The following is a 20,238-nucleotide window of genomic DNA, read 5'->3' on the forward strand; positions in this document are numbered from 1 at the left end:
GGATGTTGCTGCAAAGAAAACTACAAATTCAACCAGGCAGCACAGGAGATCAGACAGATCTGGACAGACACATCATGGTGGACAGCCAAGATTAGAGTCACTGATTCAGTATCCAACCAAATCAAATGTATTTTATTCAACAAGTGACAGCGACTGTTACATCAGTCAAAGCTCACAATGTCTCTTTCAAAGTGCACAGGAAAACCTTGTTCACACTGGATTGCAATGTACCTGGTGTAAGCTCGACCGCGGTACTGACAGTGCGGGTGCCTCGCATTCTGGTTTTTCAGTTCACAAACAACGATGGGGAAAGGTTGGAGGCTTCTGGTCAATGTGCCACCGTACGGCGCTCCTGCACTCCCACAGATGGATCTGATTCTGTTGGTGGTGGCGCCGATGAAGGTGTTGGTCGCCTTGCACTCATTGCTGCCACTGATCGTGGTGAGGCGCCTGCTTCCCATCTCCTGGTCACATCTGTCCCGGCTCACCTGCCCAACATGCCGCGATATAAAATTTCTGTAACGCAGAGTGACGCCTGCATCCTGACAGAGGACGGTCGCAGAAAGCAGCAGCAAACCAGCAAACAGGATCCGCATGATTCCCTGATGGAGAGAATGTTTAAAGTAAGTACATTTTATGATGCTGTGACTGTGTTAACTAAGAATTATGTATATTGTGATCAGCTTGTTGGTCTAAAATTCTTTTGTAAATAAAAATAATCTAAAAGTTTCAGACTTTAATCCTTTTTTTTTAATATTGTGCATACAAGACAATTGGATGCAAGAAACCTCTTGAAATATTTTAACATATTTTTAAAAGACTGACACACTAAGATTAAAACTGTGAATTTAGTTTTTTATGTGTAACATATGATTCTGATTAAAATGTGACACAGCCATCAGAACAAAACCCAGAATTAAAGGGATAGTTCAGGCTTCCTTTGGCACTTCACTCCCTCAACAATACAACGTCCATGTTTCAGTGCACACTGGATTCTCCACACAGGAGAGCCGACACTCATCTACACTGTCGAGGTATAAGTCCCTCATAAAAGCACAGATCACAAGATCCAAACTATTACTTTATCTATTGAAGGCTGGTTAAAAAAAAAGTCTAGGAAAAAGCGTACTTACCTGCATCACGAACACAGTGTCAGTGACATCGACTAAAACTGCTGATTCATTTATAGATGAAGTTTTGACCTTTGATTTCTTGGCCCAACAACGCGGTGCAAAGGGCTCTGACAGCACAAACTCGTGTGTTTTCACTGTTCTGAAAAATATTAGCAGGATCTCGACCAAGTCTGTCAGACACAACAACAGATCGAGCAGGAAAGTTGATAAACAGCAGAAAAGCCATTTGGATTAAATACAACTTTAAAATGTGATATTTTCCATCAGCTCACGTCATCAGTTCATATGCTAGGTGGGATAAGGTCTTGAAGAAGAGCACCACACTTAAGGTTTTTGTCAAAATGGAAAAATCCTCCTCTCATAATATAATATCCTGTTAAAACTGACGGTATTGAGGGTCAACTTACTTTGGAAGCTGCATGTTTGTTTTATCATTAAGGAAACTCCAGGTCAGTCTTTATGCTGAGTACTCTCCCCAGGAGAATAGCAGTGAAGCGCTGGCTTAAACATGTGTATCATTCCCCAAACAAATACTGATGAAAGAATTAATATTGATTTGACCTTATTTACACCCTCGTTTTAAAGTCGAGCTCGTGTGCTCATTTCAGACCCGACGCTTTTAGTTGAGCAGCCACAGTGAGGATCTGGGCTTGTGAATACTTTGTGAATACTTTGTCAAATCAATTTTGTATCTCTTGGCTTCTGGAGGCTTAGATTATCTTTAACAAACTTGTTTCACCATTGCAGAGACATTAACTGCTGATCTCTTCAGAGGGAGTTTAAACACTTTGCTTCAACGTGGAAATGTAATCAAGGATTTCACAACCATCCTCACTGTAATATCTTCAGGGGGATTATCTCTGGATTACTCTCTGGATTATCCAGAACACTGGTCAGATCAGACAGGAGGAGTTCTGGATGAGCAGAGTTGGGATCCAGACCCACAGGACTGTAGGACGCCGTGTCCTTCATCTTGTTCCAGATGTTGAAGCCCAGGTGTTTGTAGTTGTAGTTCTGCAGGAACGAGACGTCTTCAGCTCTCAGCTCCTCCTCTGCGGCTCTGATCGTGTCTTTACCCCGAGCCTTCGTCATCTTCATCATCTGACTGTTCTGCTCCTCATCATCCCTCAGAGCAGAAGTCCTCGCCTCCTCTTCTTCTTGCAGAAGCAGACGAGACCCACCGGCAGACTGCAGAGACTCTGCTGAAGCTCTCTGATCCCTCTCACACAGGTTCTTTATCACAAAAAGTATTATTTTATATTATTTCCTTATTTTCTAAATTAAATGAACTCACATTAAGTGTGTGGAGTTGTAGCAGGTTGACGATGCGATTTCTTTTTTCCCCTCTGGAACTCTTCTCTCTCTCTCTCTCTCTGAGGTTTGTCTTCACATCTCTTTGTGTCTCTGTGGAAGAACTAATAATCTTTCCTCGTTTGCTTTTAATGAGTCAGGTGGTATCTGGAGCCACTGTTACCTCTGTAACACATCAAGTGTTTGTCTCTCTGTCACAGTCAAGACTGATTCCCAACTGTTGAGCTAGTTCTGTATTTTGATACATTTGATCATATGTACATTTCTGTTTCTGATATTTGACACTGAACAATTCATGTCGAACTGATAAAGTGTGAAATTTAAATGGGGAAAATTATTCAAGGTATTTAAATATTGTAAATATTGTCTATGTAAGAATTACTAGTACATATTTAAAGCACACAGATCTTTTTCTATTGTTAGTTGCTGCATCTGGCCAGCAGGTGTCACTGTTGTCCTGGGTTATGCGTTATGCTGCAGTCACACAATAGGATTACACTGACATTATATTTATTGCATATCTGGTGTGTGTGGTGAGTTATCATGAATACAAGTGTGCTCCATGTGCCCTCTAGATGCAGCAAACACTGGAAATTCACCTCCAGCTGATCCTGCTGACTGGCCTCTTCATGTAACTGACCTAATGAGGACAGAGTCGGTTCAGAGTATCACGTACCAGCTGATTTCATGTTTTCTTTGTGTATTTATTATTGGACAGACACATCACGGTGGGCAGCCAAGATTAGAGTCACTGATTCAGTATCCAACCAAATCAAATGTATTTTATTCAACAAGTGACAGCGACTGTTACATCAGCCAAGGCTTACAATGTCTCTTTCAAAGTGCACAGGAACACCTTCTTCACATCTGATTACCAGGTACCTGGTGTCAGTTCGACCGCGGTACTGACAGTGCGGGTGCCGCGCATTCTGGTTTCTCAGTTTACAAATGGTGATGGGAAAAGGTTGGAGGCTTTTGGTGAATGTACCAAATGGCGCTCCTGCTTTCCCACAGATGGAATTGATTCTGCTGGTGGTGTCTCCGATGAAGGTGTTGGTCTCCCTGCACAAATTGCTGCCAGGGGTCGTGGTGAGGTGTCTGCTTCCCATCTCCTGGTCACATCTGTTCTGGCTCACCTGCCCAACATGCCGCTCTATAAAATTTCTGTAATGCAGAAGGACGTTTGGATCCAGAGAGAGGACGGTCGCAGAAAGCAGCAGCAAACCAGCAAACAGGATCTGCATGATTCCCTGGTGGAGAGAATGTGGGGAGAATGTTGTGTTAGTGAATCTGTGGCAGTGAAGGTGAGAGCTTCGCAGTATTTAGGCCATGGTTACCATTCATTTCTAATTTAGAGTAAATATACTTTATGATACAGTGGCTGTGTTAACTGAGTATTATGCATGTTGTGATCAGCTTGAAAAACAAAGATTTGTAATATAAAAGTTTCAGACTTTAAAATCTTTTTTTGAAAATATATTTTGCATACGAGATAATAATTGAACACAAATATCTTGAAATACTTAAAGACTGATACACTAAGATTACAAGTGTTAAATTTTGTGTTAAATATAAATCTGATTAATCTGAAATGTGACACAGCCGTCAGTGCAAAAACCCAGAATTAAAGGGATAGTAGTGCGTAGACTTTAGCAAGTGCAAAGCATACAGTGCAATACTTAATTCAACTGCAATCAATCATCCAAAAATATTTCTAAAAATCTAAACCTTGTAAATAAAGAATCAAGTTAAAAGAGCTGAGGTCGGTTAAATTACGTGAATGGAGGTGAGATGAAGAGGGTGAAGATTTCTTGAGGTCCTTTCTGCGATGTTGAGGCTGCTCAGATTCTCAGTCTCGGTGTTTCTTCAAGGCGAGTGAGTGGAAGAACCGACTTCAGTCCGTGTTCTCAGTTTATATACACTCCTGCTCAGGACGCTGGCTTGGGTTTGTGTCTTTATTAGGACATCATCTCATCATCGCTCTGTTCACTGGCTAATAACCCTTCGATGATTGTTATCAGTTTCATTACACTTCTCTCCTGCTCAGGACGCCGGCTTGGGTTTGTGTCTTTATTAGGACATTTTCTCATCATCTCTCTGTTCACTGGCTAATAACCCCTCGATGATTGTTATCAGTTTCATGACGCTTTGTTACGAAATAGTCGTCTCGTTCGAGGCGGAGGCGTGGCCTTTCCTCTCCTCCTCATATATGATCAGTTTTTCAACACTTTTTCATGACCTCAGCTCAACACCAATTCTTTACTGATCATCATTAGCTTTCAAAACTTCAACACATTGACTTCAGATTGTATAATTTTTACCATACTTGTAGCCCAGTTCAACATTTAATTTTTACTGTGATCTGCTCGAGGCCGGACTGAACACTTCTTCTTTTCACACAGTATCTACAACTTCTTTTCCACACACAGTGCTGTGTCACTTCCTCTTCATTTTCTCCTTCAACTCACCCTTCATATAATGATTTAACACTCTTTTAATGACACAATGCAGCAAGCAGAGCTTTGTTATATCTCAGAATCATTTCAGGACAATAGAAAATGTCCATTTCTTCTTTTCAAGGTTTAAATTGTAACAGCATTTAAAATGTTTTTGGACTACAGATGTTGCCTGCAGGATCGAAGGTCACAGATCATCATTTCTCACACACACACACACGAATCTCTCACATCTAATTTGCTCTCAGGCACTGAACAGCTCTCTGCACGTTGGCTGTTGGCTTCTACACGAGTGTGTATTTATCTCGTCAAGCACATTTTCCACACCTGATGATGAGATCTCAACCTTTGATGTCTTCAAGTCAGTTATCACACATTTACAGGTCATGGCCTCTGTTTGTTTAATTCATTTCTTGAATTGAATCCAATCGAAACTGTCCATGCAGGCACTTTTGGTCTGGTTTTCTCAGGTTTTGAAATATGAAACTGATCCAGTATCGATGAATGAGATTTAGTTTGGGATGTTTGAAAAACTCAGCAGAGAGACCTTCAGATCCACACACAGAACCGACTGAACAAGAATGAAATGGTTTTCCATTTCTATACAACCAATGACAGTCAGCAGTGTGAAGGAGATTCTCTTTGGTAAGAAACGTTCCTTCTGAGGTTTTGCAGCAAAATGTACATTTTCATGTTTTGAGCAACACAGGATTTCAAAAGAACAAGATCTCATATCCCGTAATTTCGGGAAAACCATTTTCTTTGAAAGGTCTCAGTCTTCATTTCTGCACTGAACAGTCAGAAGCTTCCGACCCTCCCGGCTCGGCCCATAAGGTTCTGCCTACAGGTCTCCTCCCTCTGGGTTCAGGGACTCGTTACATCACTCCACTCTGAGTCTCACTTTGCGCTTAAATTTCTTAAAAGATGGGAATTCTCTCTCAAAACTCTTTGAGGTTAAACTAGTTGCATTTATGTTATTTCTTATCTGGTGCAGATTTGCTCAGGTTGTTTTTAATAACAATATCTATGAAAACAAATGAGTCTTAAATGAGCCTTAAAAAAGGCAAACTTCTGAGGACATGTTTGAAAAAAAAAAATATTTAAAATCAGATACTAAAGTGTCCAGATGTAAGTGCACATGGCTCATACAAATGGAATTCAACACATTAACAGTGACATTTACAAAGCACATCTGGTAAAATGTTTTCCTCTGTTGCTGCACCTCGACAAATATTCACTGAAGTAAAATCATTAATAGCTTACAGATATCGTGTTACAAGTAAAGATCCTGCCCTCAACAGTAAAAGATCAAATCTGAATCAATTGAATGTAGCTGAGAACAATATTTCCCTCAGAAATGTAACAGTATATGATAGTATTAAGTAGAAATACTCAGCATCTCAAAGTTGTAGTTCAGTTCAGTTAAATTTCACCACTGTAGAGGATGTTGTTATTTCAGCCTCTGCTCAGGACGGTCATTTTTACTCTTCTCAAAAACGAACCAGAGTACAGAAGGATAGATAAAAACAGAACAAAAAGTCCAACTTTAAGTTTAAATTTAAAACAGTTTGTAAAGAATTCACTGCTGAACCAGATCCCAGTTTAAAAATCAGAGAGATGCAGATTTATTATTGTTTGATGTTTTATTACTGTTATAAGATTCTGTATGAAGTTGTTTTTGCTTCCCTTTCCTGTGATTCAGCAAAACACACCAACACACACACACACACACACACACACTGCTGTGGCATACTGGTTGCCATGGTAACCAGACTAGACAGTGACTCAGCTTGTTGCCGAGTGAATCAGTAAAATACAAAGTGTGCATGTTTTGTGTTCACTGTTAATTACCCGCTGGATGTTATGGAACAGATTTGTGCCTGTATGCGCTGAATAATTGATGAAGTGCACATATATATGCACTTCATCAATTATCCAGTTCTTCATCCAATCGAGCGTGTTTTTGTTTTTGCACAAGACAACTGAGGACAGAATTTATATCAGAACATCTCATCATGTCTGAATACCAAATCTGATGATTACACTGTTAATTTAACTAATAAACCAAAATCGTAATTATCTTGTCTTCACCTTGAAATCTAAAAACACTCCTCATACAGTCACACTCAGCTTCCACTGCAGTGCAGCTGTTGGTCAGACTGATCACGTCCCCCTGACATTTTCAAACATTTCCACTTCAGTGTTGTGCCAGGATGTGATTATATTTGTGTCAAAGGGTTTTTTTTCCCTGAACATCACTTACTTATGTGACTCATGGACTCTTTGTGCTCATGAGGCTGGTTGATAAACATTATGAGGATGATGTGTGTTGAACATTAATGTCTCTTATACACAGAATATTAAATGTCAAATATAATTTCTGTTTATTTTATACACAAAGACAATCCTGCACCTTTATGTACAACCTTTAGCAATATCTACTAACTGGCACCAAGTGTGGTATATCACTATCAGTGCCTAGTTTAAGTATCTTTAATCATATTTTACAATTGTTTTATTCATTTTAGCTTCAGTGTGCATAATATGGCCTTTTGAATTATTTGATTCATTAGAAAGAAGGATATGTATCCAACAATAAATCAAATTACTGATATTCAAGACTTCTTCTCTGCACACTGCTGCCATCTGCTGGTGGGAAGCAGGTGTTTCTGTTGATTTAGAGGTTTTGATTTTTCTACTCAGTCAGCTGGTGTCTGCTGCTCATCAGCAGCATTATATCACAGAAGCAGGCGTCTGAATGTCCATGTACATGTCGGTGTGTGAATCCACAAGGATGAGAGGTTAACTGGCTCACAGAGACACGTTTGAGGGTTCAGTTTCTACCTAGAACTGTAATAAAATGTTTTTTAATTTGGTTTTAAGTCGTTGTCGTCCTGCATTCAAAATCGTACTTAAGTGAAAGTACAAACATCAGAATACTTATTTATACATTCATTATAAAATTGTTGATGTATTTCATTTATAAGTTTCCCCAAAAATGAAAATTCAGTCATTATCTACTCACCTCCTTGCTGAAAGTCCACCAAACATTTCTGGAGCTTCACAGCAAAACAGCGTTGCAGCTCTCTGGAACAGAAGTAGAAGGAAACTTGTTGTAAGATGCAGAAAACATCAGGCCGCCATTTTCTTCTGCTTTAAACTGGAAATATTGAATAATAATATCCATGTGCCTGGTCTTATTTTAAAACTGCTGTTCAACATCTAATCTTGCTTCAGGTAACTTACATGCTGCGTGGAAATAATGTTTCATGCAGCTTACAGCCTGCATAAGTGTTAAAACAACATCTAAACTGTTCTTTACTGTACAGGGAAAAGATTCAAAGTCACATTCAGTTGTTGCGGCTGTTGAAAGGCAGGAAAGTCAAGCATGGCCCTGATGCAGGTGACCAAACTGAATGGTGACTGTTGACGGACACTCAGCCAGGTTGCAGAATGCTCACAACTCTCCTCAACTAGAGAGAAGAAGAAGAAGAAGAAGAAGAAGAAGAAGAAGAAGAAGAAGAAGAAATCTCCACAGGGCCGAAACAGACCTGAGTGTCCGGCTGTCAGTCGGCTTGGCTGAGGTCTGCAGCGCGTCAAGGACAGAATGAGAATGACAATCAGACTGACCTCTTTTAAGCCCTCACAGGAGGGTGTTTGTCAGACCCTGGTTGGCCGTGAGAGGGATGCCCCAAGCTGCTATCGCTCCGTTAATTAGGAGCCGCTCGTCACCACCTGCACAAAGGTGATCTGAATCCACTGCAAGCGATCCAGGGAGGTTTTGAAAGTCAGCCAAAATAAGAAGGATGGCTACACAACAGGACCGCTACAGTTACATCAGGCAAATTGTTACAGACAGAAATTTGTACAAAAACTGTGTGGGGGGGAGCACCATCGCACAAAATGCCAAATTCTGTGCATTAACTGTAAAGTATGCTGTATGAAGTTTAGTCCACAGAACAATCATGATATTCATCCAGTTTTTTGGGGGCGTAAAAGCCAGTCTGTATCTCTTAAAGCCCAAAGTCTGTTGTGGTATTCCTGCAGTGTTCCTCTGATATTTCAGGGAACACAGAGAATCTGTGCTGCTGAAAATACTCCCTCAGCCCAAAATACCTGTGGGGAGATACGACCTGTACAGGTGTAAATAACCTGCACTGTGCTCAGCTGCTACAGTTCAACACTTCCACGTACAATTTGTACCGTTGAAATGATTAAAAATGCTTCATGTCCACATCCAGTAAAGAATATTGCTCCCATCGGTCCTTGACACTAATAAAAATTAACATATTACCAAAATTATGGGACGAAAGCAAACTGATCCTCGATCAGATCTGCTGGGACGAAGTGAAGGTGATGTTGTCGCACAAATTAAGACTCAGACAAAGAAGTGAATATAGTTTCAATGGTAGTTTAATTTTAACATTCAACATAAGTATCAATTATCATCACTCACATATCCATGTTTTTTTATTTTATCTAACCAGGACCTGGGAAAGTGAAGATGACTGTTCACAATGAAGAACTAAAACTTTAAGGTCGGGAAAAGAGTGGATGAGTCAATGGAGCTAACAGAGGAGACGGCTGGGGTGGAGAGAGGCCGGAGGAGGAGGAGAGGAGGAGGTGGAGGTGGAGGAGCAAGGAGGAGGTGGAGGTGAAGGAGGTGGAGGAGGAGGAGGAGGAGGAGGTGGAGGTGGAGGAAGAGGAGGTGGAGGAAGAGGAAGAGGAGGAGGAGGAGGAGGAGGAAAGAGGAGGAGGTGGAGGAGCAAGGAGGAGGAGGAAGAGGAAGAGGAGGAGGAGGAGGTGGAGGAGGAAGGAGGAGGAGGTGGAGGAGCAAGGAGGAAGAGGAAGAGGAAGAGGAGGAGGAGGAGGTGGTGGAGGAGGAGGTGGTGGAGGAGGTGGAGGAGCGAGGAGGAGGAGGAAGAGGAGGAGGAGGAGGAGGAGGAGGAGGAAGAGGAGGAGGTGGAGGAGGAGGTGGAGGAGGAAGGAGAGGTCTGATGAACACAGAAGTGAAACAGGAGGTGAAGAAATCACACACGGAGAATAATACTGATATGTCTCAAACCCAGAATAGCAGAGCTGTAAATTAACTGTGAAAGTGTGACAATATTTTGCACCTGCTGTAAACGAAGCAACAACGTAAGAAGTAAACAATACAGTAGTAGTTACATTATAGTCTCTTGTTATGATTTTAATCGTGTTAGTCATCTATGGAAAGAATCTGTCAGCTGTGTTGTGGCACCTCGGTCAGAATCTGAAGCTACTTCGACTGAGTTGTTGTCGCTGCGATCAGACTGGAGCACTGTTTTTTTTTTTGTTTTTTTTTTATCCTCGACCTCACAGCGTCAATTTAAAACATTAACAAATCGTCTAAAATCTTCACCTTCACCTTCCACACATTAACACCGGCTTGTACAACAGATCAACAGGACTGAGGCACGATTAAGGCTTCCACACACTTCACACTGCCTGACCACACAACCTGATTTAACAGAGAGGGAAGTTTCTGTAACGTGAGCAACTTTTTTTTTTTTTTTGGAGCTAAAGAAGGCCACCATAGCATTTTGATTGTGTTGTCATGGAGACAACAATGCTTACATCCACCCGAAAATGACCCAAACATTCACCAGCAGCTGTGGACAATATTGCAGCAACATTTTTTGAATCTCAAAATAAGTAAACCAAGGCACTTCAACTTTTACATTTGATTGACTGCAGATAAAGTTGGACGATATGAAGGCACCTCGACCGCCCCCTGGTGGCCAGCTGCAGGATATTCCCCCTCAATTTTAGCGGAGGGGACAAATAAATCCTCTCAAAGATTCCAATCCAAAGCTGTCTTCTGTCATTTCAGGTCGCTCTTGTCAGGCTGATGTCTGTCTGAGTGTTACACTCTGCTGGGTTCAATAAGTCATTTGAGGACTCACAGCTGAGCTTTGCTCAGTCAGCCAGGATGTGAGCCGCGAACATGTCTTCAAACCACAGAAACGTCCGATGTGGACGTGTGGACCAAACTTAGCATATCACATTCACATTATTTGCTTTTTAGCTGCTGGTTACAGCAGAACATGCAGCTGAAGGTGGTTTACTACAGGCCAAAAAGGCTGCAAGGAAGTTTGAGTCCAGTGATATTTTTAAGGACCTGTGGACATTTTCTGGTGTTTTTCCACGGGAAGTTGGACCGTCTGCAACTCTGATTGTGGAGACAAAACAGGTACAATAAGACATACCATGTTTTATCCTGATCATAACCAAGTGTATTTATGATTTCTTTGGTTTGTTTTTGTGTAAACCTAAACAGAGCATCAGCACAGCTTTGTGACAAGAGAGAAATAAAATAAACCTAAACAGATGTCAAGCTAACATCTGTTCTGGTGATTGGGTTGTTGACATTGAGTCATGAAGTCACCGGGTCAGTACCACACACTTGTCTCAGGACACTTTGGCTCCATTTTAGTCCAGTGGGAGGAAGTGGAGACCTGTCGTCCATCTTTACGTACCGTCTATGGTAAAGATCAATTTCAGTCAGTGATTTCTGACCTTCTTATCTGTTAAGGCAAAACAGTTGACTTTGGTATAACGGCTTTATTCTAAACATCATGTGTGATCATGTTGAGAGCAGCTTTAACCAGTGGAGAATCTTGGTTTTTTTTTTTATAATCCAGGGGTTTAACATGTCAACATGCTACAGTGGTGTAGAAGTGCACCACGGTGTGTCAGAACGCTGTGACATCACTGTTGGGGGCGGTAACCAGAGCGCTGGAGCAGAGAGAGTCACGTCATCTCCTTTTCACACCACTGGAACATTTCTGTTTTAAGCAATCAATAAATCACGTATTAACCACGAAATGCAAAACATCGTACTTCTGTATCTGTATTCATGCATTTAAACTGATGCTCAGAACTTCCTGAAGTCTCCCTGAATCACGTGACGATCGGCATTTTGAACTTCCGTTGTCACGACTCTCTCTGCTCAAGTGCTTCTTACCACAGCTGACCTGTTAAAGCCTGGTGGTTAGTTACTGTAATGTGATTGGGTGGTTTGATTATAACATGGCTTCCCGTTTCCACCTGAACTAAGCATCTGCGTTGTCATGACGCCATCAGGGACTCCCTCAGTATCCTTTCACTGCTGCTGATTTGATGTTTTTATAGCAAATTCAGATTTTCACGTCAAACCTCCAAGTCTGGTGTGCAACAGCAAACTAAAGAATAACACAATATTAGATCAGACTGTTAAATCATCTCTGTGGAAAGAGTCTTTTTTTGATTTTTTCTCACATGTGAGGAAGATGTCCATTATATAGTGAAGCAGGTTAGCTAGGCACGTACAGTTCCCTTTTTCCTCCAAGAGAGAGGACATCAGAAGACCGCCGACTCTTCCTCGCTGCGTCTTCGCTCTCGGCCCTCGTCTCTCAGTGTCCACAGCCTCCCACACATCAGCACTCACACTGACATCATGCAAATACACTTGGAAATATAAAATTCACTGGGTTAGGGTATATATTTTTATAGATTTATACATACATATCAATTCATATACTTTTAAGGAATGTTAATCTATTTTGCGGCGTATTTTTTTCTTCTTACAAGGTACAAAATAACTTTTCATACTATGTAACACAATATATAATCAACATATTAAAAAAAACAACTTATCAGTCCTTTTATCATCATAATAAAAATAAGTTCTATGTTTTTTCTCACTTATATCTTACAATATATTTTCTCTCTGTCAAAAAACACGCACACATGTCCCATTTTTGTTTCCGTTTGTGGTTTTCTCTTGGCAGCAGATTGGCGGCGGTCAAACTGAGTGTGTGTGAAAAAGGAAAGATCACATGACGGTGGTGCTCATCAACGTGTGAAAAATCTCAGAGCGACGGCCTCGTTGGCGTGTAGAATTCACAAAATGGCAGCGGTGGGTGTTGCAAAACAAAACTAACGAACTGCGGCGCTGTTACAACGGGCACTTGGAGCAGCCGCACTCCAGAGCAGTTTCCATCTCCTCGGAGTACGAGGTGCCGTCGGTGCAGCGGAACACCACCTTCCTCCTCCTGCTCTTGGTGATGCCACAGCAGACGCCTGCGGGCGCCGCCGCCTGGCAGGATCGGGGGCAGTCCATGCGGGGAATCTTGCTGGTGGATGTGCACGTTCTCATCGCGTGGTGGCGCTTCAGATGCTCCCTCACCATCTCTCCCTGACATGTGAGCTCTGGATGTAAATGGAGAACAGAAACAACAAACATTACATTTACTGAAAATCATAAAATCTTGGTATCATTTTTTTCATTTGACTTCCGTCTCCACGTTACCGGTGTCGCAGGTAGGTCCGGTGTACCCTGGCTGACACTGGCAGACGGGCTCTCCTGACTCTGACACGCGACACTCTCCGTGCCCACAGCGCTGCCCCCTGCAGGCTGCAGGCTCCTGCCGTCTATCACAGAACTGACCCTGGTAACCTTCGCTGCACTTGCAGCTGTAGGACTGACCCTTCGGCACACACAGGCCGTGAGCACATCTGGAGACGGAGGAATGAAAGACGACAGACAGGTGAGAGGAGATGGGTATGTTGCAGGGTCACTGCTTTAAGACTGGCAAGACCAAATCATTTGCATCAGTTCATTCTCTATATTGACGAGTGACCAGGATGCACAAGTTTGGCAGCTAAGCTTCAGACACTGACGACTTGCGAATGTGGAGAAAGATTGTTGACTGTTGTGTCTCATTTTCACATCATCAAATACCAACAGACAATCACTGACTTTTGAGAACATGTAACCATCAAGTCCTGGTAGATAACGACACGGGAATTCATTGGAATTGTTGCTGTTTATTTACACTATAACTAATATTTCATAGCTACTTGCAGGGTAACTGTGCGCGACTAGCAGGGTTAGGTGCTACATGTGATTGTAGAAACTGGAGGAAGGCCAGTTCATGATCAGCATGGACCAGTTAGTAGGAATGCAGAGATGCATTTTACCTACTGGGTACTGCAGAGGTGTCCCTGAGCAAGGCACCGAACCTCTAAATGTTTAGTCCACCTGACGACGTGGCAGCCCCCTCGCTCCATACATTTGATAAATTGATTGATACCTTACTGAGTGCATGTGTGCAGATTGTGTCTGTGTGAGTAAAACTAAATATTCATGAAGAGGAACAACAAAGTGTGTCTCGCCTCACCTGCTGTTCTGACAGGGGCTCGGTGCCGTCGTCTGGTCACACAGAGCCCCGCTGCGTCCTGGAGGACAGTCACACGTTACCCCCGTCTCTCCGCCCTCCCTGCAGGCGCCCTGAGCACACACGCTGCAGGAGTGACACCCTGCGCGAACGGCATCGCCCTGCCGACGGAACAAGAAAGAGAGAAAAGACTGTTATCGTTTGAAAGATTTTCGAAAGACGCACTGATACTTGTTTTTGCTTTCTGTCACCTTTGCCTCGACCCCTTGAGGTTGCGCTCCTCCCGCGGCTCGGAAACTCAGGTCTTGAGCCTCGCCGTTGATCCGGACATTGTGGATGCAGCCGTTAAAAGCCTGAAGGGAACGCTCTGGGCCGGGTCGCAGACCTGAGGCCACCACCTGAGATGGAACGCCTGGGAACAAGACGGGAAACAAGGCAGGAAGTTACGGATAAAGAAGAAGGAGAAGAAACAGAGGAAGCTAATTGAAACAAGGATTGCCTGATTGCTGTGACTGTACACACTTCACTCATCTCTTGTTTCATTCCTAGTTGACTTTTATTAAACAACACAGGGTTCCAGCAATAATACAGCATCACACTGAAGCTCTCACTGTTGCACAATAACATCATGTTTCCTGCTAGAACTTGAGAAAAAAAAGTGTTTTTTTGCCCCGTTTTGAGGAAAATTTGAACAAAAACAGCTCTTCTCACCACATCCCTTGCTGTGATTTCGTGAGCATGTAAGTGTGTGTGTGCGTGTGTGTGTGTGTGTATTTGCATGTTGTGGCTGCCTGTATTTGTATGTACCCATGCATGGAAAACATGTCATCACAACCACAAGAAGGAAGTTAAGGGCAGGCGAAATAACATCCGTGTGTTTGGAACATGTGTCTAAAAACGAGGATTGATCTGTGTGTGTGTGTGTGTGTGTGTGTGTGTGTGTGTGTACCTCCTATGTAAAGCTGGGTGTTGTGGTCGACGGAGGGCTGACGTGCGAGCTTGCCCAGGCTCTTCGGGGCACCGTTATCCACCACCAGGCTGAGCGAGCGGTTCTGGATCAACAGCTCGACCGTGTGGAAGAGCCCATCGTTCACCGACTCCACGCTGCAACAAACACACACACACACACACACACACACACACACACACACACACACACACACACACACACACACACACACACACACACACAGAGAAACAGAGGAGGGGGAGATTTTCAGTATGGTTCCTATTATGATAAATTACTGTTGAATTCTACACCAGACAGGAGAATTAGGGGGAAAAAAACACGATAGAGCAAATTGGAAATGCGAGACACAAAACAGACTCCGAACATTTTACAAGTAAAACATTTTTTTCTTTGTTTTGTTGTGTTTGCAAATCGACCAAACTAAATGATCGAGGAATTAGGGAAATCTTTGTTGAAATGTTATAAAACAGACTGATTACATCCTCGATGCAGTTTTCTTTTGAAGGGGGGGACTGAAATGTGCTCTTGATCTCGGGCACAGTTTCCTAACATGGGGTCTGATCCTGATGGGCAGGATCCCCGGGGGCCAGACTGAAACTATATAATTAAATGACCAGACTCAACCAGTTTGGACCCTCGCGTTAGAGAAAGAGGCTCTTACTGGAGCGCCGAGATGTTTTCGAGGAAATAAATGTTTCCACTGCAGACGAGCCTGCAGCGAACCAGGATCATGACCTCCTGCACCACGTCTGACCCGGGGAAGACAGCGTGTGTGATTGTGTGTGCATGAGATTCCCCACTAAACGGTTTTTGCTGGAGGGGAGACAAACAGCTATAGAGACAGTGGTTTGGCCCAGCCGAGAGAGGGAGAGAGCGCGAGAGACGGAGGGGGAAAAGAGAGGTGGGATAGCGGGGTTGGTAAAGTTGACTGTGCCTCCGTTCACCCAAGTTCTTCCTCCCCCGACGCGGAGAAAACGAGGAGGACATCAAAAAACACAAAAGAACAAGTGAAGCCGCTCTTTTTTTTCACCCCGACGGCGGTCTGCTCCAGACTCCCGCTGCTCAGACATCAAGACAATACATCCCTTTGTCTGCCGCCGCTCATCAGCTAACTAGCTAAGGAGCCTCAAGTCAGCTTTGACTGACAGCTGTTTATAAAGCGCTCAGATTACAGTGATGTTACATTAACAGCCAATGGTGCGGGGCTTGTGAGTTCTGGAGGCGGGCCAGCGTGACTTTCCCTACAAAGTGCTGACCGTACAAAAGAAGAAAAAAAAAAACAAAAACAAGGGAGCGGAGCAGCTGCAGTAACATTAGAAGAAGAGGAAAAGAGATAATGGTGATTAAAGAGATGCAGAGACAGATTATGGTTGGTATGGTGAAGACGTCGAACAATACGAGGAAGGAGACGGAGCACGAGAAATGGAGAAAACAAACAAAATCCAGAGCAGGAGAGAAAAGAACATGTGAATGAAAAATACAATCTTTGTAAAAATGTTACGACATCAAAAACGAAACATCCGACGTTTTGGATCAACGCCGAGATGGGAGAGATGATCAGCGAAGCCACTTATGTGATCAGCCGGGGTAAAGAAAACATACTGTTCTCCTGCACTTCAGCATTTAGCCGGCGGTTTTTCTAAAATAGGAGCTCCTGCTTCACTCGAGACCCAACACAGACACATACATGGTTTCCATTAGGAGCCGTGTAATTTAATAATGATCTCAAACAGGCCTGCTGCAACCGAGCAAAAGTGACGGTCCGCTAGCCTGAAAGATTAGCTCTCTGTCTCACTCCTCACGTTGTTCTTTTCTTTAAATGTCTTATCCTTCTTCTCCTCCGTTTCCTCCTCCACCTCCTCACTCCTCTCCTCCTCTCCTCTCCCTGACAAGGGCTCTTACAACTTTTCTAACTCTTCTGAGGCTTCTCTCCGCTTTTCGTTCAACAGGCACTTCATCCCCCTTTTTAAATTTGTTCAAGTGTCTGGAAAGTCCAATCAAACGAGCCGCTCGCGCAGCCGAAGAAATTGTCAAACTGATTTTGTGCACGTTTGAGATTCACACGCTCATTTTGAGACACACGGCGAGTCTGCTGTGACGACGGAGCTCCACCGGGTGGCAGTAGACGACTAAAGGTCAGAGATTCTGATGTCCGAGCAGATGCAGGAGAGAGAGAGTGTGTGTGTGTGTGTGTGTGTGTGTGTGTGTGTGTGTGTCAGGTGTTTTTGTTACAACCAAAACAGGTATTTTAAGCCAAACCACTCTGTTTTTCTAACCCTAACGAATTGTTTTTTGTACCTAAACCGAGGCGGACCATCGGCACATCGTTGTGACGAGAGCGAAATAGGACATTCAATCCAAACAAACACAACGGAGCAACATGAGGAAACTTTAAACTTGAACTTATTTGTGGTTTTGCAGAAACTTACTCGAAGCTTTAACGTTTATTCTGGTTGCAGAATGAGACGATCGTGAGATAGCTCTGGTACTTAAACAAGCAGCACTTCGCCTCCGTGTTGTCAGGAGCGTTCCTACTTTTTTTTCCTGATCAATACAATCAATACATACATTGTTAAAGTCTGCATGTTGTTTTGTGTGCGTGCGCCTACTTAAGTTTGTATTTCAGGTTGTTTGAAGTCGGCCCTGTTGGCCCCCGTGCATCGGTGAAAAAAGAAATCCATTATGGAATTCAATAAAAACAAACACAGCCGTAGCAGATTTCAACTGCCTCGCTCTCTCTTACTCTCATTGTGTTCGCCCAAACCCACAAGGGACGTCAATTTCCTGTCAGTCCAGAGTCAAACACACACACACACACACACACACACACACACACACAAACTTCACTAAGAAAGAACTTCCTAAAAACCAAAAACTGGCTTTTTTTTTTTCTTATTTTGTATTTTTTTAATAATATAACTGAATCAAACACAAGCCCAGCAGTAATTACAGGTCACTGACTGAATCTCAAACTGAACAGAATATTTGGATCTGAAACAACAGTGCAGATCCACTTACACTGTAAAATCTAATTAGGCGCTGCTATCATTTACTTTCAATGCTTCGAAACCACATTTACAGCGTGTGTGTGTTTCTGTGTGTGTGTGAGCGCATGCAGAAGTGTATTTGACAGTGAACCTTGTGTGTTTGCGAACCTGCATGTGTGTTGTGTTTCACTACATGTGTGTCTGTGTGTCCTTCATGCGTGTCGGGTTGTGTACGTGTTTGTGTGCATGTGTGTTTAGCAGCCCGATCTGATTAAAATGATGTTCAGCAGACAGGCATCCCACTCCCATATTGCCGTGGTAACCTCAATTAGTCGCCGCTGAGACGGCAGCTGCTGAACGGCGAACTCCTTCGCTGTTTTTCTTTCCTTCGTTTTTTCCTAGCTTTCATTAAACCGGGCCGCTCCGGTTCAGATGGAATTTGTACTTTTCAGGAGAGGATTCGGTGCCTTTCTTTTCTTTTTGTTTTTTTTTTTGATGTAGACTTTCAGGGGACGAGCGCTCGCGAGTGTTTCAGGCCTATAAGGTTTCAGCGTTAAGACGTTTGAAATGCCTCTGAGCGTTTAAAACCTAGAATGTTCGAGGATCATCTGATTGTCTGTTTTAACCGCAGCGCTGTGGTTTTAAAAAAAAAAAAGCTGCATTCAGGTCAGACACTGAGTCACTTCGACTCGTTTCAATGAGGGGATAAGATCAGTTTGTAAGACTTGATATCTGAGTAGGAACTAAATGTAGGAGCTGTATGAATGTTACAGTCCGAGCATGAATGAATATACAATGTATATTAGACACTGAATCCATGTGTGATCAATAAACGAGTTTGGACACAATTAAAAGAACGCCTGTATGATGCATTGAATCGAAAACATACCGAAACATGTTATGCTGGACGTGTGTTGATTCAGTCTGTTAGTGCTTCTGTCAAAAAACCCTCCATTTAACTTGAAGGTGTTCCTAACGTCTCCTGAGTGTCTTTAGGTCTGTAACTCATTTTAATTCACTTTCTGGATAGTTTCCCTTCTGAAATACAGCCCGGTTTTCACTGTGAACTTTGGAGAGTCTTCTTTGAGGGCATGAGGAGGTTGACAACATCTCTCAGATCCTAAATCCTTCCACCGACCAACATCGTGTCCTCGGGCGTAAAGACCTTCTTTTTTCGTGGCACATGATCCCTCACTGGCTTCCCGTCCATTCAAACTTCTAACGATGCAGATAACTTCGCAGACAGACAGAACATTTCGACAAATTACCCCAAAAACGTGGATTATTTGTGTTTATAATCAGTGTCGTCCTCAAATCATGTCTTCCTCCTCCCCTCTCTCTTTCTCTGCATCCATTTCCATCTTCGTCTTCCTTCTGACTATCCATCACCCTCCCTCCTCACCCTACTTCTGTCTCCCTTCTGTCCACTCAGCCATCCATCAATCCATCTCTTCCTCTTTTCTTTATCATCTCCTCCTCTTTTATATGTACACATCCCTTCCTCGGCTGCTCGCTGATGATTAACAGCAGATGTGCTCTCTCTGACCCGATGGGAAGGTCACTGTGGTGTTAGCGAAGGGCAGCACGTTAATATAAACCAAACACACTTCTTGTTCTCTGCAGATCCAAAGCTCAGCTACTTGTTTGCTTCTCCTGCATGCTTGTATTTTCATTATCATTCCCTCTGCCTTCCTGCTTTACATCTTTCCGTCCAGCCTGCTGAGAGTCCTCGCTCTCTGTTTTCTAATCCAATTTCTCTGTTTCAGTGGGGGTTGTACCTCCCGTCCAGATGTCGCCTGGGCAGACGTGCGTGTGTCTATAGGTGTACGCACATACATAATTTATCTTTGCATTCTGTCTGTGTGCTTGTGTGTGTCCGTGCACGGCGCTCAGCGGGTCTAGATTCTGCTTCGGACCTCCTCTCCGACCCGCTCCACCCGTTTCTTTTATAGAACAAACTCAACCTAAACTCTTTGGTTTCCAACCACAATAAAATTGGCATCTGAAAGCCAAATTGTAACTGTTAAAACTGCAGCGACTTGTGATTTATCATTTAACCAGAATTAGTTTGACACAAGTGTGTCTTGGTCTGGCCTCGACTGCTACATTTCAGCTCGTCATCAAAAAAACTGGCTCGAACGCGCTTGACCTCCCCGGCTCTCTGGTTTCTGCACAAGATAACCGACCCAGGGATCGTTC

General features: G+C 43.1%; 3 protein-coding genes and 1 long non-coding RNA gene across 7 annotated transcripts in view; 1 reads left to right on the forward strand and 3 right to left on the reverse strand.

Annotated features, from left to right (window-relative positions):
* Window positions 1-91: 91 nt before the first annotated feature.
* LOC119007137 (ribonuclease-like 3) lies at window positions 92-7,949 on the reverse strand. 2 transcript variants are annotated; one of them, XM_037076550.1, is made up of 2 exons: window positions 7,926-7,949; window positions 92-602 (listed from the first exon to the last, which is right to left on the reverse strand). In XM_037076550.1, the coding sequence occupies exon 2, from the start codon at window positions 594-596 to the stop codon at window positions 162-164; it is 435 nt and encodes a 144-aa protein (XP_036932445.1). In that variant the 5' UTR covers window positions 597-602; window positions 7,926-7,949; the 3' UTR covers window positions 92-161. The 2 variants fall into 2 exon arrangements, with proteins under 2 accessions (XP_036932445.1, XP_036932444.1); XM_037076549.1 differs by lacking the exon at window positions 7,926-7,949 and adding an exon at window positions 1,134-1,244.
* On the reverse strand, window positions 3,182-4,367 carry LOC119007138 (ribonuclease-like). Its single transcript, XM_037076551.1, has 2 exons — window positions 4,221-4,367; window positions 3,182-3,694 (listed from the first exon to the last, which is right to left on the reverse strand). The coding sequence occupies exon 2, from the start codon at window positions 3,686-3,688 to the stop codon at window positions 3,257-3,259; it is 432 nt and encodes a 143-aa protein (XP_036932446.1). The 5' UTR covers window positions 3,689-3,694; window positions 4,221-4,367; the 3' UTR covers window positions 3,182-3,256.
* A 503-nt stretch (window positions 7,950-8,452) lies between the features above and the next one.
* LOC119007142 lies at window positions 8,453-9,609 on the forward strand. The gene is made up of 3 exons (XR_005071034.1): window positions 8,453-8,645; window positions 9,388-9,523; window positions 9,588-9,609. It is a non-coding gene; the product is annotated as an uncharacterized LOC119007142 (long non-coding RNA).
* Window positions 9,610-10,076: 467 nt separating this feature from the next.
* slit3 (slit homolog 3 (Drosophila)) overlaps window positions 10,077-20,238 on the reverse strand; it is a 253,595-nt gene continuing 243,433 nt past the window's right edge. For 2 of the 3 annotated variants that reach the window (XM_037076548.1, XM_037076547.1), the window contains 5 exons: window positions 15,032-15,186; window positions 14,334-14,494; window positions 14,086-14,243; window positions 13,215-13,420; window positions 10,077-13,114 (listed from right to left, as the gene is read on the reverse strand). In XM_037076548.1, coding sequence (XP_036932443.1) covers window positions 12,861-13,114; window positions 13,215-13,420; window positions 14,086-14,243; window positions 14,334-14,494; window positions 15,032-15,186 — 934 coding nt within the window. In that variant the 3' untranslated portion in view covers window positions 10,077-12,860. The remainder of the gene's footprint in view (window positions 13,115-13,214; window positions 13,421-14,085; window positions 14,244-14,333; window positions 14,495-15,031; window positions 15,187-20,238) is intronic. The other variant, XM_037076546.1, reaches the window with a different exon arrangement.

Source organism: Acanthopagrus latus, chromosome 18, assembly GCF_904848185.1.
Source record: "Acanthopagrus latus isolate v.2019 chromosome 18, fAcaLat1.1, whole genome shotgun sequence".
NCBI lineage: Eukaryota > Metazoa > Chordata > Actinopteri > Spariformes > Sparidae > Acanthopagrus > Acanthopagrus latus.